Raw genomic sequence first — 21,321 nt, forward strand, 5'->3', positions numbered from 1 at the left:
GAGCCAGAAGATGAGAGCATGTTGCCAAAGTTACGTATGAGACCAAGCAGAGTGAATCATATTCGGCTTGCCCTTGTGACTGTACACTTTCCTCTTGTGCCTCCTCTTAACCTTTATAATATGATGATTAAAGATCTGAATAAAGTTGTCTATTGCATGAGATTTTAGTCTGCCTCATTTTTCGGCTCCATTCTCCCAGGCCCCACCACTTCTAGAGCAATAAAAACACACATCGATAAATTCACAATGTGCTACAAACATCAATGGAATTAGCGAAGAAAATGCAAATGTAAGCTTTAGCACCATTTATTAGAACAAATCATAACATTTGTGCTAACAACTAAATAAGTGCTTCTTAACCTTCTTAATGCTACAACCTTTTAAAACAGTTCCTCATGTTGTGGTGACCTTCAGCCATAAGATTATTTCATAGCTGCAATTTTGCTACTGTTATGAAACTGGCTAGAACCATAATGTAAGTATCTGATATGAAGGATATGTGATATCCAACCCCAAAGGGGTTGAGAACCCCCTATTCTAAAACTTCCTTCAGGGGATTTTTTTTTTTATAGCCCAAGATCCTTAATATTGTACCCTGATATGCTATCATGAATGTACTTCAAAAAAAAAAAAATAGGAAGAGAGAACTTGAGAGGAGACTGTCAAAAACTGAGCTGAAGAAATAACTGTTATGCAATATGCTTGCTTCACAGACATGAGGACCTGAGTTTGACTATCACATCCACATTAAAAAAGATAAGTCACGGTAGTACATGTATGTGCTATGTTGCTAGAGAGACAGGAAGATCACTGGGGCTGTTGACCAGCCAGGCTGGCCTAACTGGTAAACTCTAGGTCAGTGAGATACCTGTATCAAAAAGAAGCATGGCTTTCCTGAAAAGAGCACCTGAAGTTGTCTTCTGACCTCCACAAGAACACACATGCATGCACACAAACATGAACATGCATGCATTAAAAAAATTATCAGAGCCCAGACATAGTGGTGCATGCCTTTAATCCTAGCACTCAGGAGGCAGGTAGAACTCTGTGGGCCCCAGGCCAGCCTGGTCTACATAACAAGCTCAAAGCCAGCCAGAGGAACATGATGATTTCTCATGTTGTCTCAAAGTGAGATGTTGTCTCAAAAAATAAGTTGTCAGAAATCAGTCATCATTGAAATTAGGTTATGAGTATACAGTTGTTAATTATATCAGTCTTGTTTTTATAGATGCTTGGTTTTTGTCTAGTAAGTTTAAACTTGCACTTGGTAACATTTGAGTTTAAAATACTGTTCTAGATTGCTCGTCTGTTGCTGTAATAAGTACTAAACCAACAGCACGTTGGAGGAGGGAAGGGTTTATTTCATCTTACAATTCTCAGGTCACTATCACTGAAGAAAGTCTGGGCAGTAACTCAAGGCAAGAACTGAAGCAGACATCATGGAGGAGTGCTGCTTACAAGCTCATACAAGCTCACACCCAGCTCCATTATCAGCTACCTTTCTTTATGGTACAGGTCTACATGCCTAGGGACGATACCACCCACAAGAAGGAAGCTGATCCTTCTGCATCAAATATTTAAAAAAAAAAAAAAGCAAAAAAAGCCCCAACAGGTATGTCCACAGCCCACTCTGAGAGAATTGAGGTTCCCTCTTCCTAGGCAGTCAGGCTGACATCTAAGAGTAACCATCACAGACAACTTTTCCTTTTCCTGCCCCAAACACCTCAGCTTGAGCTGAGTATCCCTGATCATCATTCAGGAAGTAGCAAGACCAACAAGCACAATTCAACCTATCCCATCAGAAAGCAGCACCATGCCTCAGAAAAAAATACTATCATCTCACCTCCCCTACCTCACTAGCTGCCTGAGCTTGCAACATAAACCAGGCTGGCCTCACACTCTAGAGATCTACCAATCTCTGCCCTCTGAGTTCTAGGAATAGACATGAGCCACCCGCCACTCCAAGTATTTTCTCATTAATACTATATATGCTACCCATTTCCCTTATGAAAAATAGATAGATGGATATTTTTGTATTTCCTGTATCCCTACTCTCTTTCCTTCTAGGTTCTAAATACAGTGTTATTTTTATCATAATGTATAAGTCATCAATGCATAAGTGGTTTGAGTGAGATGTCCTCTCTGGAATATTGTTTGAGTTCTTGATCTCTAGCTGGCGGTGCTGATTAGGGAGGCGGTTATGGAACCCTTTAGAGGTGAGGCCTAGCTGTAGGACTAGGGACAGGACATGAAAGGTTACAGCCCAGCCTCCATACAAGTCTAGTCTTGTTTCCTGATCTACCAAGATGGAGGATGTGGTAGCTTCAGGCAGCTGCTAGGCTTTTCCTGCCACGATGGCCTGTTCCCTTGGAAACTGAACCCAAACTGACCACTCCTAAGTTATCTCTTGTCAGGCATTTTGTTACAGTGGCAAGAAAGGCAACTAACAGATTAAGTAGACCTTGCTCATTGCTACTGAGCCATGTAATGTACTAAACCCATCCCTAACAGAACAGACCTTCAGGCCATTCATATGTTCTGAATGATTAGTATTACTCATGGTTGTTTCTAAGAATCTAGAACAATGAATGGACAATGGTAAGCACCCAGACTGTTCACCAAATACTACATGAACTTCTCTGTGGTGACCTGAGAGACAAAGGGTAGCTAAGGTCCTTGGCACAGGGTAGAGAATGATAGAGAAAAAAAAAAAATGCTAGCCAAGAATAGTAGTGCATACCTGCAAATCCAGCAGGTTTGGAATGGAAAGCAGGAGATCCCAAATGCTCCAGGCCAATTAAGGTCATACAGATAATGTCTCCAAAGAACAAAACCAAGTTATTAATGTGCTTTGTCTCTCAATGTTAAGAACAAGTGAACAAATATTTAAAACCAGATTTCAAGAAGAATGTGGGATTCTCTCCTTGGAAAGATCTGAGGAGAGGGTACAGGTATAAAGGTCACTGGGTCTTAAGCAATGAAGGAAAAAAAAACCCGAGGAAGGCTTATGTATCTGGGATCAGGTGACAATGTATTCTGACAGGACTCTGTGAGGGCTCCCCTGGCCTATTTCATGCATCACTGCAGCTGTGTAAAAACAAGCAACTCCACGGACTGCTTCTCCAAGTTCCAGCTTCAAGGTACTGGTACAGTGGGTCTGAATGTGGCCTGAAAATGCATTTAGGAAATGCTTCCAGGAGGCAGATATACAGCTTGCCTCCCACCAGACTTTGAATAGCAAGGTTATAAATTAGCAATAAAGATAGAAATGTTAATAGAAAATCATTCTCTTTATTTAATAATCTCTGATATTTAAAATACAACTTATTAACATACACATCACCAGAACCCTCAGTGTTCAATCGCACTTTGGAAGCCCAGCTTTCAAAGGAGCAGACAGACGGAAGACCTGTGGAGTGGCAGCCGACACTTGAGGCACAGGAAGAAGGGCTGCAGAGCTGGGTCCTGAGGGAACTGCTTGGCCACAGGGCATCACACTGACAGAAGACAATGCCTTTGATTTTCACGGCTTTTGCACTTGAGTTTCATATATTTTATTTATACAGAACAGTCATTTTTTTAATAAAAGTTATTCCTATTAGTCCAGTGTTATAGAAATTAGATAATCACATTTCAAATGTCTGTCTTCCTTGGAAAAAAAATCATTAAAAAAATTCCAGGAAACATACCAGCTTTAAACTATGCAGAGACAAGTAAGTCTGACCTACTTAACTGCATTTCCCACACACTTCTCACTGGTGCCTCACCTAGGACTGTGTACTGCTACTATTAAACCTCTGTGCTAATTCTTAAAATGACAGACCATTTTAGGCACACACACAAAAAAGTATTCCTCAAATTAAAAAAAAAAATCCTTTTCATTCATGATAGACTACAACAAAACCTTTTTGATATCTATGAAACTTTGAAAAAATACAAAATCAATTTGTCTCTTTAATTATAAACAAATTAGGAATGAAGAGAGTTTTTCTTTTAAATATGAAAAACAACAAAAAAATTATCTACACTACTGATTAGCTGATCCAATCTGCTTTTTCCTAATTAAGGTCACATGTGGCTCTACACTTGTTAGGACTAGATCACAACAAACAATTCACTTTGAAAGCACCTCCTTAGCGCCTCTCTAAATGCAGGCTAGCCTGTGAGCCTGTGCTGTCCTTTTGCAGTGTTAGAGACTGAACCAAAGCCTGGGCCACCAGGTAACTGCTCTACCACTGAGCGCAGCCACACTGCCTAACATAAACTTGGATTTGGGGGTTTCCATATTAACTGAATCTTCTTACTAATTTAAAACATCCAGATTTCCTAGTTTAAGACTCTCAGACAGCACACGTGGGTTCTGCACCGCCCAGTTTGCACAGGGCCAGCTCTAAGGACTTAATAACTCTTGGCACCAGATGATTTAAATAGTATCAAACATGCGGGTATTCAAAATGTGTGGCTTAGACTCTGACACGAGTAAAACTTATTTCACTCAACCTGATATTAAATAAAACAATGCAGACTACTCCTTTTGGGAATTCATCCTCATTAACTTTGGCTTCATCAAGAAAAATCAAGTTTTCAGGAAAAAAGAAGCACCGCCTTAGATAGTCTGTGACATGTAAGTTATTTGGCCAAGGCTTAAAACTTTAGCACGGAGTTCACCTGCACTGACCGTATCAAACAATTTAAACCACTGAAATGTCTGCATAGCACGGTCTCTGGGGTGTAGATTTATGGTTAGGCCAAAGGACAGCTATTCTGAATTGTTGAAACATAGATAAGCTCATGACATTCCAAAATATGAAAGTGGTCTTTCCAAAGGTTTTTTTGTTGTTTGTTTGTTTAAGACAGGGTCTTCCTGTGCAGCTCCAGCAAATTTGGAACTTACTATGTAGACCAGGCTGGCCTTGCACTCAAAGACAAATCTGCCTGCCTCTGACTCCCAAGTACTGTCATAAGGCATAGAGCAGCACCATGCCTGGCCTTCCAGAGTTCTTACATCAGGTCAGAACACTAGCATCACGGCTGTACGTATTCTGTCTGGCAGAACAAGTTACAGATTAGAAAAATGCTATCAGTAGTTTAAATATTAAACATTAAAGTATTCCAATTGGTAAAAACAGAATGAAAATGTCAGGCAAGTCCGTAACACAGCCATGGCGGTGTACTCCATTGCCCGTCTGTCCTGCAGTACTATAGACGGCAGCTCCTGGTGTATGAACTAGAATGCCATAGAACTCTTACGCTTTGGATACTGTGCTTAGAATAAGCATTGGCATCTTTTCATATAGGCTACTCATTAATAATAAAATCTAAATGTTTAGATAAGCCTAGGTCAACCCTAGGATGGCAGTTCAATGGTGACTTTGGATTTGCCTAGACAAATACCATAATTTATAAGAAACTAAAAAACTGCACTCAAATAGATTCATCGTATGCTCCGTTTCTCTTTAAAACATTTCTAATAAAAGATCAACATGCCGTATTTCATATATGATTTAAGTAGGGTGTGTTATATGAACATTTTATAAACTCTAAAGTTAAATAACTTTCTCGTTTTTCTAACAGGCAACACATCAATCTAAGTGTATGGAAAGTTTAATGTGATTTTTCAGAGGGTTTTAACAGACATGTGACCGGCACACTTAGGGCAGTCACATACTTGAGGATAACAACCAACTGTAAGCAAAGCCCTAGCTCTAACATCCTACAGCTGCACAATTCTTCTGAACCTTTGCAATTACTAAAAGAAAGCCTCATAGATTTTTAAAATGGAACTGCCTAATTTTTCATGAAGCAAATTAAAATAAAAAACTGTAATTGGCATGAAATGACTAAGGAAAAAAAAACCCAAAAAACGAAGAAAGAAATACCTGTTTTGGATCTGGGGATATAGCTCAGAGGTAGAGTGCTTGCCTAGCACACAGGAGGCCCTGGGTTCAATCCCTAGCACAACCAAACAAAATAAAACAATCCATCCTATCAAGAAAAAGCTATTTCATAATCATAAATAAAAATATTTGTAACTTTTTCACTTAGACAGCAATAAATCCTAAAACCTTCCCTGATAAAAACGTGTGCAGAGCACACACACACCAGCAGAGCACACACACACCAGCAGAGCACACACACACCAGCAGAGCACACACACACCAGCAGAGCACACACACACCAGCAGAGCACACACACACCAGCAGAGCACACACACACCAGCAGAGCACACACACACCAGCAGAGCACACACACACCAGCAGAGCACACACACACCAGCAGAGCACACAATCTAGCGCGCTGTGCCTTCCCACGCTGCTGGCTAAACTCTCCTCTTGGACCTTACCTATGTACAAATCGACATTCACAGGGAACAGAGGGGAAGCAGACGTCAGGGTCTATGACACCATGACAAAGACACACAGTTAATTTCCACCCAAATCATACCACATATTGACCCAGCAAGACTAGCAGTGCATCCCACCACTTCATGTTTATCAAAACTAAGGACTTTCTTACTTACAAACAGACCCGTTAAGCATTGTGACTTCTGTAATTCTTAAGTAATTTAAACATGATTGCAAGGGTCAACCCACAGTATATTTAAATATATTTTCATTAGTAAGTTAGATTTACTAATTTAATTAAATTAGTAAATTCAGATTCTAGATCAGCAACCTAGCAGCCTATTTTCTACTAAAATAAAAAAAAAAAAAAACTTTTTAAAATTTTAAAAAGTGAAGCAGGCATCTATTTTCCAGGACTTAATTGTAAATAAAACACAAAGCTCCTGTCACAGAAGAAAAACTAGAACAAACCCACCACTAAGACTGAAGGGTGAGTTTCTCCTGGGGTACGTTCATGGTGCACGTTAAGTAGAAGGAAATATGTTTGTGTCCTCTGCCTCTCCTTTTCTCAGGTACAGGAACGATTACAGAAGTCAGCCAGGACACACCTGAAATCCTTCACAGGGCATCTAGAAAGTACATGCTCACATGCTCACAAAAAAACGCAGCTCATTTAGAAGAGCAGGGCTGACTTTAGAGTAGAGGAATGCACCAGAATTAAGAAATAGTGATCCCACTAAAAAAGGCTTTAAAAGCAACAGATCACCACATTAGAGTTTGGAGGGAGAAACCAAAACCAGAGAAAATAACACCAGGAAGCATCCATGTGTCCTACATATATACAAGAAGACAGATTGATCTTTCCATTACAAGACATACAAAAGACATTTCATAAAAGGTTGGTCTGAAATAAAGGAAAAGCTCAAGTGATCCAAGCCATTTCTAATGCAGAGAGAAAAGGAAACATTACAGGATCAAGTTCTGTGGCAAGAGCTAATCAGTTGGTCCAAAAGAGCCAAGGAAGATTCCACAATTTCAGTCAGATATTGCACATGTGAAAAACAAAAAGGGGCATTCAGAAAGCCACCTTAAGTCTCTCTCACTGCTGCCTGCCTCTCTGGCTAGTGTCTCGATCGCTCCTTAGTCCTATGATACACTTCTGCCTGAAAGCTTACAAAGCAGCGCAGTCTCTCTCTCTCCTGGTGAACACACTGCCAAAGTGAGCTTACAATGTAATCACAGACAATCTTACAGAGTAGAAGTAGCAAAATGATTTTTAAAGGTACTATTTTTTTCTTTCTGCTTTCAAATTGTCTTTAACAGTTTCTAAAGACATGGTTACAGCTGCACGAAGCATGTCCTCTTCACCCACAGCATCGCCTCCTGGGAAAGAAAACAAAGTTTTCAGAACAAATTCTGCAAGATCCTCACTCATCCCTGGCTAACTTTTGAACTAGAGATGTAGCTAAGTTGGTAGAATGCTTGCCTAGTATGCACAAGGCTCTGGGTTCAGTCCCTAGCACAGCATAACACAGGGAATGGAGGCACACTCCTGTAAGAGACAGAGGCAGGAGAATCGGAACTCAAGATTGTCCTTGACTATAGAACATTTGAACCCAGCCCAAGCTACTTAAAACCTGTCCAAGATGAAAAAAAAAAAAAAGCATTCTTGGCAAAGACATTTCTACTTGAATACTAGTTTTTTGTTTTTTGTTTTTTACAAAAGACTTTGTTAACCGAGTATAACTCTATAGGCACTGTGTACCATGACATGCACAGAGGGCAGACAGCTAGTACCCTTTCCATCACGTGGGCTCTGATGCTTAGATTAAGATTGTAGGGTTTGGCAAATGGAGAAAGCTTGAGTTAGGTATGGGAGATGGTGTTCACTCACTTTCTCTTCTCAGCTGTGAGACCCCATACGGCTTAACCTGAGCACCCTGGCAAGACTCTGGCACGACCTCTGTGAGTTCACATGTGCATCAGTTCTGTTGTGTCTGGAAGGCACTGCTTCCCTGGTGTCTCCTATTCCTACCACCTCTGACCATCTTTCTGCTACCTTTCCCTCAAAGTTCTCTGAGGCCCAAAGGGCAGGGTTTGATGGCACATCCTGTTTAGGACCAAGTATTCCAAGCCAGTTATTCAAACCAATACTTGTTCCCATCTATTGCAAGTGCAAGCATCTCTGATGATGATGGATCGAGATGCTGTGCTGACTGCCAGGCCTACACAGCCACTCCTTTTTGTGACTTTTTTTTTTTTCTTTTCGTTTATCGAGACAGGATTTCTCTGTGTAGCCCTGGCTGTCCTGGAACTCACTCTGTAGACCAGGTTAGCCTTGAACTCAGAAATCCGCCTGCCTCAGCCTCCCAAGTGCTGGGGTTAAAGACCTGAACCAACACCGCCTGGCCCTTTCTGTGACTTTTAAGGATAGACCTGCTGGAGACATTTTTGAAACTCTTTCCCAATCCTAGTAAATATGTAATTACTGCATATGTAATCCTGGGCTTAAATGTTTGTTTCAGCATTGGAAACACATTATCCACTCCCTCACTCATAGACACCTCCCATTTCAGGTTGCTGTTGGGACAGTTATTTCTTTGATTCGGGGTTGTGCCTTCAGTTTTCAGAAGTCCTAGTAAGCATTTCTTTGGGTTTACACAAATTTGAAATTGACTCAATTTCTTCCATTTGCAGGTTTCTAGTTTCTGTCCCTGAGATGATGAAAAGGTCATAAGCCTTTTTCACTACCCTTTCCACACCGGTCAGGAGGCTCCTGGGAGTTAGGTTGAACTGCAATGTCAGAAGTCCCTGTTCACTGTCTACGGTCAGTTTGCTGTGTTGACCGGAAGGATTTCCACAAGCCTGTCATCTAGTCCATTCACTGAGCTTTTACACTTCAGTTATTCTTCTGCTCTAAAATGTGTATGTGAGATCCAGGTGGCTGTGGATGACCAGAGTCCCAGCACTCAAGAGGCAGAAGTGGGACAACAGTGAATTCATAGCTAGTCTGGGCTACAGAGTAAGACTCTGCCTCAAAACAGAACAAAACGAAACAAAAAACAAAAAGCAATGATTAATTAGAATTGTCAATGTGGTCCCTCTTTCACGGTTCCTGGCATAACAGTGGTTTTCAACTGAACTGGGGTACTTGGGTTTTGTCAACTTTTAAGTTTTAATGAAATCTTTGTTTTTGAGCCTCCTCTGACAGAGGCGTCTGTGTAGGGTATGTGCACATTGACTGCAGGTGCCCAAGTTGGCCAGAGTTGTCAAAGCCACCTGCAGCTGCAGTTACAGGATTCTGTGTATGTGTTCTCTAGTGTGAGACACATCTCACATCCACAATCCATCGGGTTTTTTTTTTTTAGATTTATTTATTTATTTTACGTATGTGAGTACACCGCTGATGTCTTCGAAAACACCAGAAGAGGGCATCAAACTCAATTACAGATAGTTGTGAGCCACCATGTGGTTGCTGGGAATTGAACTCAGGACCTCTAGAAGAGCAGTCTTATCCACTAAACCATCTCTCCAACCCCCCTTCATCAGTTTTTTTGACTGTTTTTGTGTTGTTCCATTCTGAGAGCTCTGCAAAGATTCTATGAAGTTCTCTGACAGACGGGGCTCTTCTCCACTCAACTTCTACCAATGCTTGGCTGGAGCTTAACAGCTATTGCATAGAGGACAGGTGAGTGGTAACCTGGACTCCAGCTGTTATCTAGACTATACTAACATAATATTTTCCTTTACTAAGTGGTGAAATGTATTTCTTCTCCACTTACTAATATTCATTACCTCTGAATGATTTCTGAAGGATTTCTCAAGAATGTATCAACTGTGAAGTTAAAGTATTATGTGTGTGATTTTAAAACTAACCAGGGCATGGTGGTGCTTGCCTGTTACTGCTACTATTAAAAAAGCCCAAACAGGAGGATCATGAATTTGAAGCTAGTCTGGGCTACACAACGAGTTCCAAGCTAGCCATAGCTACAAAATGAAACTGTCTCAAAGACAAAACTACATTATATAAAGTCCAAACATCTACAAAGTGTTCTAGTCTATCTGCCTTATAGTTCAGAGGAACTTGATATATTACAAATTCATTTAAGAGTTTTATAATACAATTAAAGAAGAAAAGGAGGCTGGAAAGATGGCTTAGTAGTTAAGAGCAGAGGTTGTTCTTCCAGAGGTCCTGAATTCAATTCCCAGCAACATTTATAATGGGATCTAATGCTCTCATCTGGCATGCAGGCATACATGCAGATGGAGCACTAATATATAAAATATATAAATTTTAAAAATAGGAAAAGCCAGGTGGTGGTCTTTAATCCCAGTGCTGAGAGACAGAGGCAGGCAGATCTCTTATGACTATGGTCCACAGAGTGAGTTGTAGGACAGCCAAGGCTATACAGAGAAACCCTGTCTCAAAAAAAAAAAAGAAAAGAAAAGAAAACAAACAAACAAACCCAATACAAAGAAGAGGAAGAAGAGGAAGAGGAGGAGGAAGAAGAAGAAAAGTAAAGTGAAATTGACAAGGACCCTGGGTATCAAGTAAAGCAATCACTGTGAACACACAGAAAGCACACCTTGGCTGCCCCCAAGTCCTCCTGAACTTGTGGTTGCTCTTTCACAAGGGTATGAACGGGGTCCAGGTCGGTCTACCTCCTGCTGCTGATTCTGTTGCCTGAAACATTCAAAAGTGACTATATGTTAAAACAACACATAAGAAACTGCCACGAGAGCAGCTAATCATGTAGGAAATAAGCTGTTCCATAAATCAAAATGGTCACTGGCCTGAATACCTCAGAAGGTGAGAAATTAGTTTAATAATTACAAGTATAAAAATGTCAAAGTTCCGATTCTAAAAACCTACATATTTGAATTATCAGACAAGAGGTACATATTTGCACTTTCTGTATAAGGTTCACCAGTAGTGATTCTTATACAAATGGATGTTGGTTTATATATCTTTATCACTGTTAAAAGTCACTGAAAAACACCTTTGATAAGACAAAGTGTCTCACGTTAATGTGCTTTCCCTGGCTGACTCCCTCACTGCCACTCGTCTGAATTTACTAAGCTTCTCCCTGGAGGTCCCTCTCCTGACCATCCCACTTCAGGCAGGCCCCTGGCCTTCTCGCTATTTCATTTTAATTCTCGGCACAAACACACTGTCATCTTGATGCTCTGTCTGGTCTGTAAGCTATCAGAGCAACCTGATGCTGCTTACCTGTGTCCCAGTACCTGAAACTGCACCTTGTCACACAGCAGCTTCAACACAGACTTGAAGAATTAAAGACATAGAAATAACTATATTCAGTACCATTGTAGGTTGAAGTATGGGACCTGTGTTTTGATTTTACGGGGATTACAGTAAAGAGACTGCCATGAATCCCAGAGACACTTTAATGTGAAGCAGTCTTAGGACTGTAAGACTATGGTGAACTTTGAAGCTGGACTGAATGTATTTTGCATTATGACATGGCTACAAGCCTATGGGGACCAGGGACTAGAATAGAATGTAGTAGTTCGAATATGAATGCCCCCCCACCCCCTGCACATATAGGTGTGGTCTTATTGGAGGAAGTGTGTCACTGGTGTGGGTTGTGAAGTTTCAAATGCCCATGCTAGGCCCAGTGTAGTGTCTCACTCTCTGCCTACGGATTCAGATGTAGAACTCTGAGCTACCACCTCTCCAGCACCATGTCTACCTGCATCCCGCCATGCTCCCTGCCTGCCGTGAGGGTGGACTAAATCTCTGACACTGTAATCCAGCCCCAATTAAATACTTTCCTTTATGAGTTGCCGAGATCATGATGCCTCTTCATAGCAATAGATCACGGGCTACGATACTGTCTCAAAACACAAGAAGTGAAGCTCGCTGTGGTAACACATGCCTGCAGTCACCCAACAGGCCAAGAGAAAAGGTTATCTAACCCAGGAATTGAACACCAGCCTTGGTAACATGTCAATCCCTGTCTTAAAAACAACTACGAAAAACAAACAAACAAACAAAAAACAATGTAGAAACATATCCTTGTATGTAGAAGATGTGTGCTGAAATACCAAGCTATGATAAGAACATAGTTACTTCCAGACGCCTCTGGGTAAAGAGTATTGGGAGGTGCAAGGAGCTCTGTGCACTAGTTCTGCTTTTTATTAATAAACACAGAGTTAAAAAACAAGAAAACCTATAAATGACATACAAGTCATAGATTTTAAAGCTGTGTGATTTTAAAAGATCCAAAACGTTAAAACTAAGTTATAGTTAGCATATTTTTTTCCTATTGTTATTCTCCATTTTGAAACAGGGTCTCTAGTCCAGCTTGGTAGCCGAGCATAACCTTGAACTCTAGGAGCTGCTGGCCTCCACCTCCCAAGGGCACCCTGCTTGTCCTCCTCAGAGTTGAGTTTTTAATGTGAGCAATAAAGGCAACCCAGATTGTAGGAACTCCATCTTCTCCCTGTTGGCCTTTGAGACAAAATACTGACTTTTTTGGCGCTACACAAGTTTACCCATGGGTGCTGTGGAGGAAGGCCTGAGCCCTGGGGATTCTATGTGTGAATGCAACTTCAGAAAGATACCCTTTAATTTACTTTTTTCATTTAATATTGTACATATTCATGGGGTTATTATAACCTTAAATTAGGCAAAATGAGAAGGAAATCAGCTGCCAAACCAGAATCAACCATTGTGAAGCCTTGACCATGCTGCTAGGGAACAAGTCGCTCAGAACCCTGCCTGCCATGTCTTCCTTCAGTCTGACAGCGGCTGCAGAGCTAAAGCCTGGTCTCTGGCTACAGAGTAAGTACGCACATGAGCTACAAAGGGCATAAATGAGTCAGTGAGACACTGCTACTTTCCTGGTAAACAAAGTCACAGAGATCAGCCTTGAATCCTGCCTCATGGCTATTTCAGTGGGACCAGAAAGTCTTGACAACTATATGATAGCTAGATATAATTTCTGGTTTTTTGTTTGTTTGTTTTTAAGATGTAGTTAGGGACTGGAGAGATGGTTCAGTAGTTGAGGGTACAGGCTGCTCTTCAAAGGACCTGGGTCCAATTCCCAGCACCTACATGGCAGCTCAAAACCATCTATAATTCTGGTCTCAGGGGATCTAATATCTTCTGGCTCCTAAGGTACTATATGCATGTGGTACTGATATATACATGCAAGAAAAATACCCATACATAAGAAAACTGAAGAAAATGTTTTACTAATTTAATATGTATATATAAAAGATTTAATGTTTTAGATTGTGTGTGTGCATGCGCACGCATTCATGAGTGTGCGCATTCATGAGTGTGCACACGTACATACCCTCAGGGGTGAGAATGGAGTGTAGACTCCTCTGAAGCTTGGGTGACTATGAGCCATGTGGGGGTTCTGGGAACTGAACAGTCCTCTCCAAGTGTACCTGATCCCCACCATCCTGAATCAAGTTGTAGTTGCACACTTTTTCACAAATTGGTCTATATTTCAAAAGTCTGGCTCAGAACAATCCCTAAGATTGTTAAGCCCCAAACTTCACTATTAATTAGTGTTTTGCTTAAACACCCCTAATCTGTTTCTGGTTCTTAAACTGAATTGTCTGATAAACCAAGTCATACCATGAAAGGTACACTGTAAGGATTAGCCAATCAAAGCATCACAACACTCCTTGGCTAGGAATGTTTGTTATCTGTTCTGCTGGGAAACACTGTTTCTTGTAACAGACAGACCACAGCGTTCAAAGCTATACCTAGAGAGGACTTTAGTGATGCTGACACACGTCTCTGGAACACGTAACAGCTGACAGTCTTCAGTCCCATCACTGATGTCTATGCTCCCAACAGCAGATGCTAACAATTCTGGAGTGGACTTTATTTACACATCACTGCTAAAAAAACCCGTCATGACAAGGAAATATTACTTAGTAACTCTTACTCATAAGGTATGAATTTATAATAGGCTAATTTTTAGTAATATTTTTACATAAGAAAAGAAATCCTACACTGTGTCATATTTCATATCTCCATTAAGCTGAGGCTTTAAGAGGCAGTGGGGAGATGAGGGAAGAGTACCAAGCTGACAGCAGAGCCAGCTTGAAGGGAAGAAGGAAGTCAGAGTCTTAGAGCCAAAGACAGAACCTAGAGAGACAGAACTATTCTGGCTAAGAAATGGAGGGTTTGAGAAAAAGGCAAGTGCAGTATCTACTTTTAACCAATGAGCCATCCTCCAGCACCCCACCCCCACACCTTCTTCTTAAAATTTGTAGTACATTAGCACTTTTTCTTTTAAGATTTATTTATTTATTTTATGTCTGTAAGTACACTGTAGCAGTCTTCAGACACCAGAAGAGGGTGTCAGATCTCATTACAGGTGGTTGTGAGCCACCATGTGGTTGCTGGGAATTGAACTCCAGACCTCTGGAAGAGCAGTAAGTGCTCTTAACCACTGAGTCATCTCTCCAGCCCACACTAGCACTTTTAAATGCTAGTTAATGTTAAAAATAAACACCACAAAGTTAACCCTTAGTTCATCTCAGCTCCATGTGAGTAGGTAGAACACTCCCTAGCTATTGAAGTCCTCAGAAGATGAAAGACTAAAGCAAGATGCAATCTTTAATACACCATCAACCACTGGAAAAGAGGTGTGCTTAGACAAAGGGTGCAAGATTGGCCCAAAATCTGTCAGCTCAAAAGCACTAGTTATGGCTTTTAAACTGTGATTGTTATAGATCACTTACTCATCATGGAATGTTACTGAATTACCTTTACTACTACTAAAAGTAAAAATTAGGGGAAATTTCAAATTTTTATTTCAAAAAAGTTAACAAAATAAAAAACATGTTTAAATAAAAGAAAGGAAAACCAGGCAGAGGTGGCACACGCCTTTAATCCCAGCACTTGGGAGGTAGAGGCAGGCGGATTTCTGAGTTCAAGGCCAGCCTGGTCTACAGAGTGAGTTCCAGGTCAGCCTGGGTTACACAAGAGAAACCATGTCTCAAAAAGAAAGAAAGAAAGAAAGAAAGAAAGAAAGGAAGGAAGGAAGGAAGGAAGGAAGGAAGGAAGGAAGGAAGGAAGGAAGGAAGGAGTGAGTGAGTTGGTGACAAAGCTCAGCAAGTGACGCCCCTTCCTTGTTGCCAAGCCTGATGACCTGGGTCATTGACAGGACCCACATGGTGGGAGGAGAGGGACCAATACCTGCGAGTGTCTTCAGACTGCCTGTGTACCATATATAGTGTACTGCACACACACACACAAACACTGAAAGAGAGACTATGAATATGTTTATGACATAAGGGAATATACAGTCACTAACATCACTTATTGAAGGAAGGTGTAGTAAGAACATACTTTTTAAAAAACTTAAATTTTCTAGAATACTCATTTTGCCTACTTAAGTAGTTTTAAGTTCTTTTTGAAACTATATATTTATGTTAAATTATTATTATTATTATTACTATATTGTGGCGACAGCACTTATTAGGAGAAATAAAGAGAGAAACAGTCAAGTCCTTCGTGGTCTGCACACCCAACTCCAGCACTCAGGAGTGAGAGTCAGGATGATCGGGAGTTGAGAGCTTGCACAGCAGTGAGCGAGACTGCTCAAAAAACAACACAAAAACAAAACTAGAAGCAACCGTACAAATCACAAGCAAACAAACGTCCTAGAATATTTTGGAGGCACATACAAAAAGGACATGCTGACTGTGACTTGGAACAAGCCCAATGCTGTGGAGAACAGAAAGGACGGGGGTCAGGAGGAAAACCAGCTGTCTGTGTGTTGGTATTAGCAACAATGAGTAACAAAGATAAGTGCATAATATATAAATCTAAAGTTTATCAACTTCAAAAATTCAAAAGGACAGGAGAAACACTAATAAGACTTCTTTAAAATGTAAATATAATTAAATCTATTGATCAGTAACTGAATAAAGACTAGAAATATCTCACATTAAGAGGATGTCAGCTGGGGGCTAGAGAGATGGCTCAGAGGTTAAGAACACTGACTGTTCTTCCAAAGGTCCTGAGTTCAATTCCCAGCATCCACATGGTGGCTCACAACCATCTATAATGAGATCCGATGCCCTCTTCTGGTATGTCTGAAGACAGCTACAGCATAAAATACATATAATACATAAAATACATAAATCTTAAAAAAAATTAAAAAATAAAAGAGGATGTCGGCTAATCAGAACTTTCCTTCATATACTAATGAGTTGTGTCTTTAAAAAAAACAGCAAACAGAGAAAGGTAAACATTATCTTCAGACACTAGGAGATGCAAAACGGTCCAATCTTTACTGATCCAGCACCTATGACTCTAAGACACAGCTGCTCAAGCTCACGTGCTGCTGGGCTGCTGGGCTGCTGAGCTGGCCTTGGGCGGGGTAGGGGTCGCTCATTCATGCTGGGTAAGCACTGCCCTCTGAGCTGCATCTCAGTCTTTTTAGAGATTTTGAAATGTGAAAATAAACACATTGCTGAATTGAGAGATGTGGTATATAACCGGGCAGGGTCCATCCCTGGCTTTACTATTTCTACCTGAGGTCAGAGGGTTCAATTATCTACTATTGATTATGTAACTTTTAAGGTGGAGTATGGTTTAAAATAAAAAGCTAGGTATGACGACATATACCTGTCCTACCATAAGGGAAACTAAGGTAGGAGGACAGCCACCAGTGAGGCCAGCTAGGACTACAAGAAGATAGCCATGTGAGGCCAGCCAAGAGTACACAACAAAGTCCTGCCCCAAACAAAAAATAAAAGGAGGACTTGTGAATGATGATGACTATAAAGGAAGACACTAAAAAAGTGGAAGCATTTCTCTTCATAGGACTTATGAACAAGAGTTCCACCTGTGGTTTTGGAAGCTTATGGCTCAGATTTATGCTTCTATGACACTGATGCTGATGGGCCTTGTCCTCCTAAAGTGACAAGAGCAAGACTAGGGAGCACATGGCACCTGCACTTGGGAATAGGCTCCACCTTCCTCAGAAGCTGTTTTCCCTGTCTCCTGATGGCAGGGTTAGCAGGACTCACAGGTGACCAACGCTAAGTACAAAGGATCAATAGTCACAGGCACAGTTCCTCTTGTCCTAAGTCCATTTCCTTTTGATAAGCAAAATTTCACAAGGTTTCCTTTATTCTGGTCTACGTAAATTTATCCAAGATCTGGCTATGGTTTTTCTCTTAACAATTAAGTATTTCACACCTTATTCTCTGTAAAAATTTTTAAAAATATATTAAGTTCATAGGTTCAGGCGGTAAGCAGTAATTTATAAACAGACAAAATAAGCAGGTATTAAATATGTAACTTTAATCTGTACCAACTACTTTACTTTTCAAAGTAGGCTTCTCTTCTCTTCCGAAGTTCTTCTGAAGAAAGATCTGTACTTGACGTCTGTGGACTATCTTCACACATACTTCTGGAACTACCTAAAAAGAAAAATAATTTTACATACCTGTACAAGCAGTAGTATGTTTGTTCTTCCCGGAGCAAGCCTCTAGAAAGCTTTCCTCCTAAAAGCATTCCACCACTGCTCTGTAACTGTAAGAAGCCTATGGAAGCCTCAGAGACCTAATTACGGACTTAGAATCCAAAAGTGACAGGGCTGACTCTATCTGTGATGCATCAGATGTGCGGGTACAAGCCCACACTGTTCACCTCGTATCAGAAGTGTCAAGACCACACTTCTGTGCTCTCTAACTTCCAAAATTGCATCCCTGCCTTCAAAAGCAAGGCATTTCTCACAGCAACCTTGACGGGTGACCATAACATCTGTTCTTAACAACTTGAATGTTTCTAAGCTCTCAACAGAAACTGTACCAAGCACAGATTCTATGTAAATTGTGAAAATGGTAAGATGGTTTCTGTAAATTATTTCAATAACCCATCAAGCCCTCCTAATAAAACACAGGACTTCACACTACAAGGAGTGTGCAGAGGTAAGCCTGGAGGTGAGGGGTCGAGGATAATGATAATGGCTATGATAGAAAAGCCTCAGTACACTAAGACCTTTAAGGAATTTAGATGATGAGCAACCTCATTAGAAGTAGAAGCAGCTTCATATGAAATAGATTAAAACAAAAATCACAAAAATAAAGTACTTTGTGCTTTCAGAAAACTGTTTTGAGTGTCAGCACTTTTCTCTGCCTACACTTTTAAGGGACTTTTACCTTCACCCCTCCACTGATGATGGACTTTGTATCAATGACAAAGATGGATCCTGCAAAAGTCGGCTTAAGTCTTAATCTGTATAATCTGTATAAGTCTTTATAGCCACTAAGTGCTGCGTGCATTTGTTAAAACAGCTGGCTTGGGTAAGGGGCATCTGGCCTCTAGAAGATTAATTCAATTAGTGTTGTATTGGTTCAGTATCATACTCAACAACATAACCACAACTAAAATGATAGATGTGTTAATCATAATACAGCCCTAGTATAATACAAGTTATAGAAATGATTTAAGATCAAGAAAATCTAAAAGAAATGCTCCAAGTGTGGAGCTATTGTCTTTGAGGTAACTTCCAAAGGACTTCCAAAAGCACACTACCTTTCAAAGGCTAAGGACGCGATCCACTTCTCCAAAAAGTGGCTAAAGTACACATCAAAGTGTCCAAACCTTGCATACTGAGCTGAATGGCCCTGCGGAGATCGGCTTCTTCATCCTCCATGTCGATTTCCTGACGACTTATGGCTAGAGCCCTCTGTAAATCATCCTCATCTTCATCAAATATTCCCGACCCATCAGCTGCCTCTAAGACTCGTTCCAGATCTGCTTTGAGGACACTAAACAACAAATGAATTCATAGTAATTACAGCCTAGTTTCTAAGAAACCCTGTCTCAAAAAACAAAACAATGTGCATGGATATTTTGTTTGCATGTATGTCTTGCAAAATGTTTGTTCGGTGCCTGAGGAGGCCAGAAGAGGGTGTTAGGTCCCATAAGACTGGAGTTACAGAAGGTTGTGAGTGAGCAGGTGGGTGCTGAGAACTAAACCTAGGTCCTCTAGAAAGTAGCCAGTCTTCTTAACCACCTAGCCATCTCTCCAGCCCCATATTCTCCAACTTTAGGTCAAGTTTGATAAACATGAAGGCACTTACAAATGAAAGATTTTAAATAAAAAACATGCTTTAGCAGATAAGGTCTACTAACAACAACTGTGTTCTGATAAAAGCCTAATGTATTCTAGGAATTCAAAGTGCTGATTCCATAAACGTCACTAAAACACAGCCTCCCTGGGCATAGTGGTATATGCTTCTTGAGTATAAAAGTTATTTTTGAGCCAAAGACAGAAGGATGTCAAGTTTGATAACTGGGCAACCTAATGAGACTTGTCTTTCAACAGAAGGGAAGAGGGAAGGGACTAAGGAACTGTTCAATGGTAAGAATATATGCATAAAATCCAGGATTAGAGCCAAAACAATAAAAATAATAATAAGACACTAAATCATTTTGGTTGGGGAGGTATGTTCTGGAGATGAAGCACAGTAGTTAGAATATTTACGGAGCATATACAAACCCCTGGGTTCAGTTTCCATCACCATAAATAAAACGTGGAGGCACAAACATATGTAATCCCAGCCAGCCGGAACTATTTGAGATCTCCTTTTTTTTTTTTTTTTTTTTAAGTTTTTCAAGACAGGGTCTGTAGACCAGGCTGGCCTGGAAACTCAGAAATCCGTCTGCCTCTGCCTCCCAAGTGCTGGGATTAAAAGCGTGCACCACCACTGCCCAGCGCTATAATATTCTCATGCTAGTCAGGAGTGACATGACTATTATGGGGCAAATAACCACTTTTTCTTCTCTTTATTTTTTTTTTTTTATTTATTTGAGACACTGTTTTTCTATTATCTATCTCTGGCTGTCCTGGAATCAGTATATAGAGCTGGTTGGCTTCAAACCCACAAAGATCTACTTGATTTTGCCTCCCAACTGCTGGGATTAAAAGTGTGCCACCAGGCCTGGCCCAACCATTTTTTTACTGAATTTGAAGGCCACTCCACATTAGGTAGTTCACGCCTGGTACCATAAGCTTGGTCAAAAGCCCATGGCTGTGTTGGTCATGGGTCCTCAGTGGAGGAAACTATTACTACTGTTTTACTAAACAAACATGTCCATCACCTTTCTAAATACATTTAGACCTAGAGGTCAGTGCTTCCTCTCCCCTGGCAAAATAGCAGAACTGTTCAAAGTCTTTGAGAATAAGTGACTGTTAAATGCCCAGACTTAAATGGGACATTTATATCATCCCTCTAAGGCTCCAGGAACTTCACAGAAAGGGGTCGGCGGGGAGGAGAAAGGATTAAGAGCAGGAGGTTAGGAAAAAATGCTGACATCTTTGGACCATAATATGGCTGTTGCTTTCATAAACTCACAGCAGCAATAGTTACCAGCCCAAAACCTGCACAAAATCAAGCCATCAGCATTCTAGCATGGATAGGGAGTACTCAGAGGCCCCTATCCCTAGCTGAAGAGCTATGGCTGCTAAGGGAGGGGGGGTAATTTTTCTTCAGTGGTACAACCACTGGTAGGTTGTCCAAGTAAGCAAACCTAATTAAACTCAGTGAGTCAAGAAAAAGAAGAAAAGGAGAAGGAAGAGGAAGAGAAAGAAGAAGAGAAGGAAGAGGAGAAAGGAGGGGAAGGAAGAGAGGAAGAGGAAAAGAAAAGAAGAGGAGGAGAAAGAGAAGTAGAAATAATAATGAACATAGGAAGAGGGTTGGATTCAGAGGGAACAAACAGGATAAAAGAGGGTAATGAGGGATGACATAATAAAAAATATTTATACTCATGTATAAAATTGTCAAATAAATATTTAAAATAAAATTACATATGCACAAAGTCTTGAACTCCCTGTCCCCCATCCAAGTGTGTCCATATAAATAAAATGAAAAGAAAATTTAATAAACAAATAAATAAAAACAGGGAGTTGAACATAACTGAATAGAATATTTGCCTCGTATGAACAAAAGGTTGATCCCCAGCACT

At 40.6% G+C, this 21,321-nt stretch overlaps 1 protein-coding gene across 8 annotated transcripts in view; it reads right to left on the minus strand.

Annotated features, from left to right (window-relative positions):
- Nucleotides 1–3,271: 3,271 nt before the first annotated feature.
- The window catches only part of Atxn3 (ataxin 3), a 38,598-nt gene continuing 20,548 nt past the window's right edge, over nucleotides 3,272–21,321 (minus strand). For 5 of the 8 annotated variants that reach the window (XM_031355662.1, XM_031355660.1, XM_031355658.1 and 2 more), the window contains 4 exons: nucleotides 18,955–19,121; nucleotides 17,672–17,768; nucleotides 10,931–11,028; nucleotides 3,272–7,727 (listed from right to left, as the gene is read on the minus strand). In XM_031355662.1, coding sequence (XP_031211522.1) covers nucleotides 7,630–7,727; nucleotides 10,931–11,028; nucleotides 17,672–17,768; nucleotides 18,955–19,121 — 460 coding nt within the window. In that variant the 3' untranslated portion in view covers nucleotides 3,272–7,629. Of the gene's footprint in view, nucleotides 7,728–10,930; nucleotides 11,029–12,153; nucleotides 12,197–14,197; nucleotides 14,226–17,671; nucleotides 17,769–18,954; nucleotides 19,122–21,321 lie in introns of those variants that run through there. The other 3 variants (XM_031355663.1, XM_031355665.1, XM_031355664.1) reach the window with 3 other exon arrangements.

The sequence above is a fragment of the Mastomys coucha genome, unplaced genomic scaffold (assembly GCF_008632895.1).
Source record: "Mastomys coucha isolate ucsf_1 unplaced genomic scaffold, UCSF_Mcou_1 pScaffold6, whole genome shotgun sequence".
In the NCBI taxonomy this organism is placed as follows: Eukaryota; Metazoa; Chordata; class Mammalia; order Rodentia; family Muridae; genus Mastomys; species Mastomys coucha.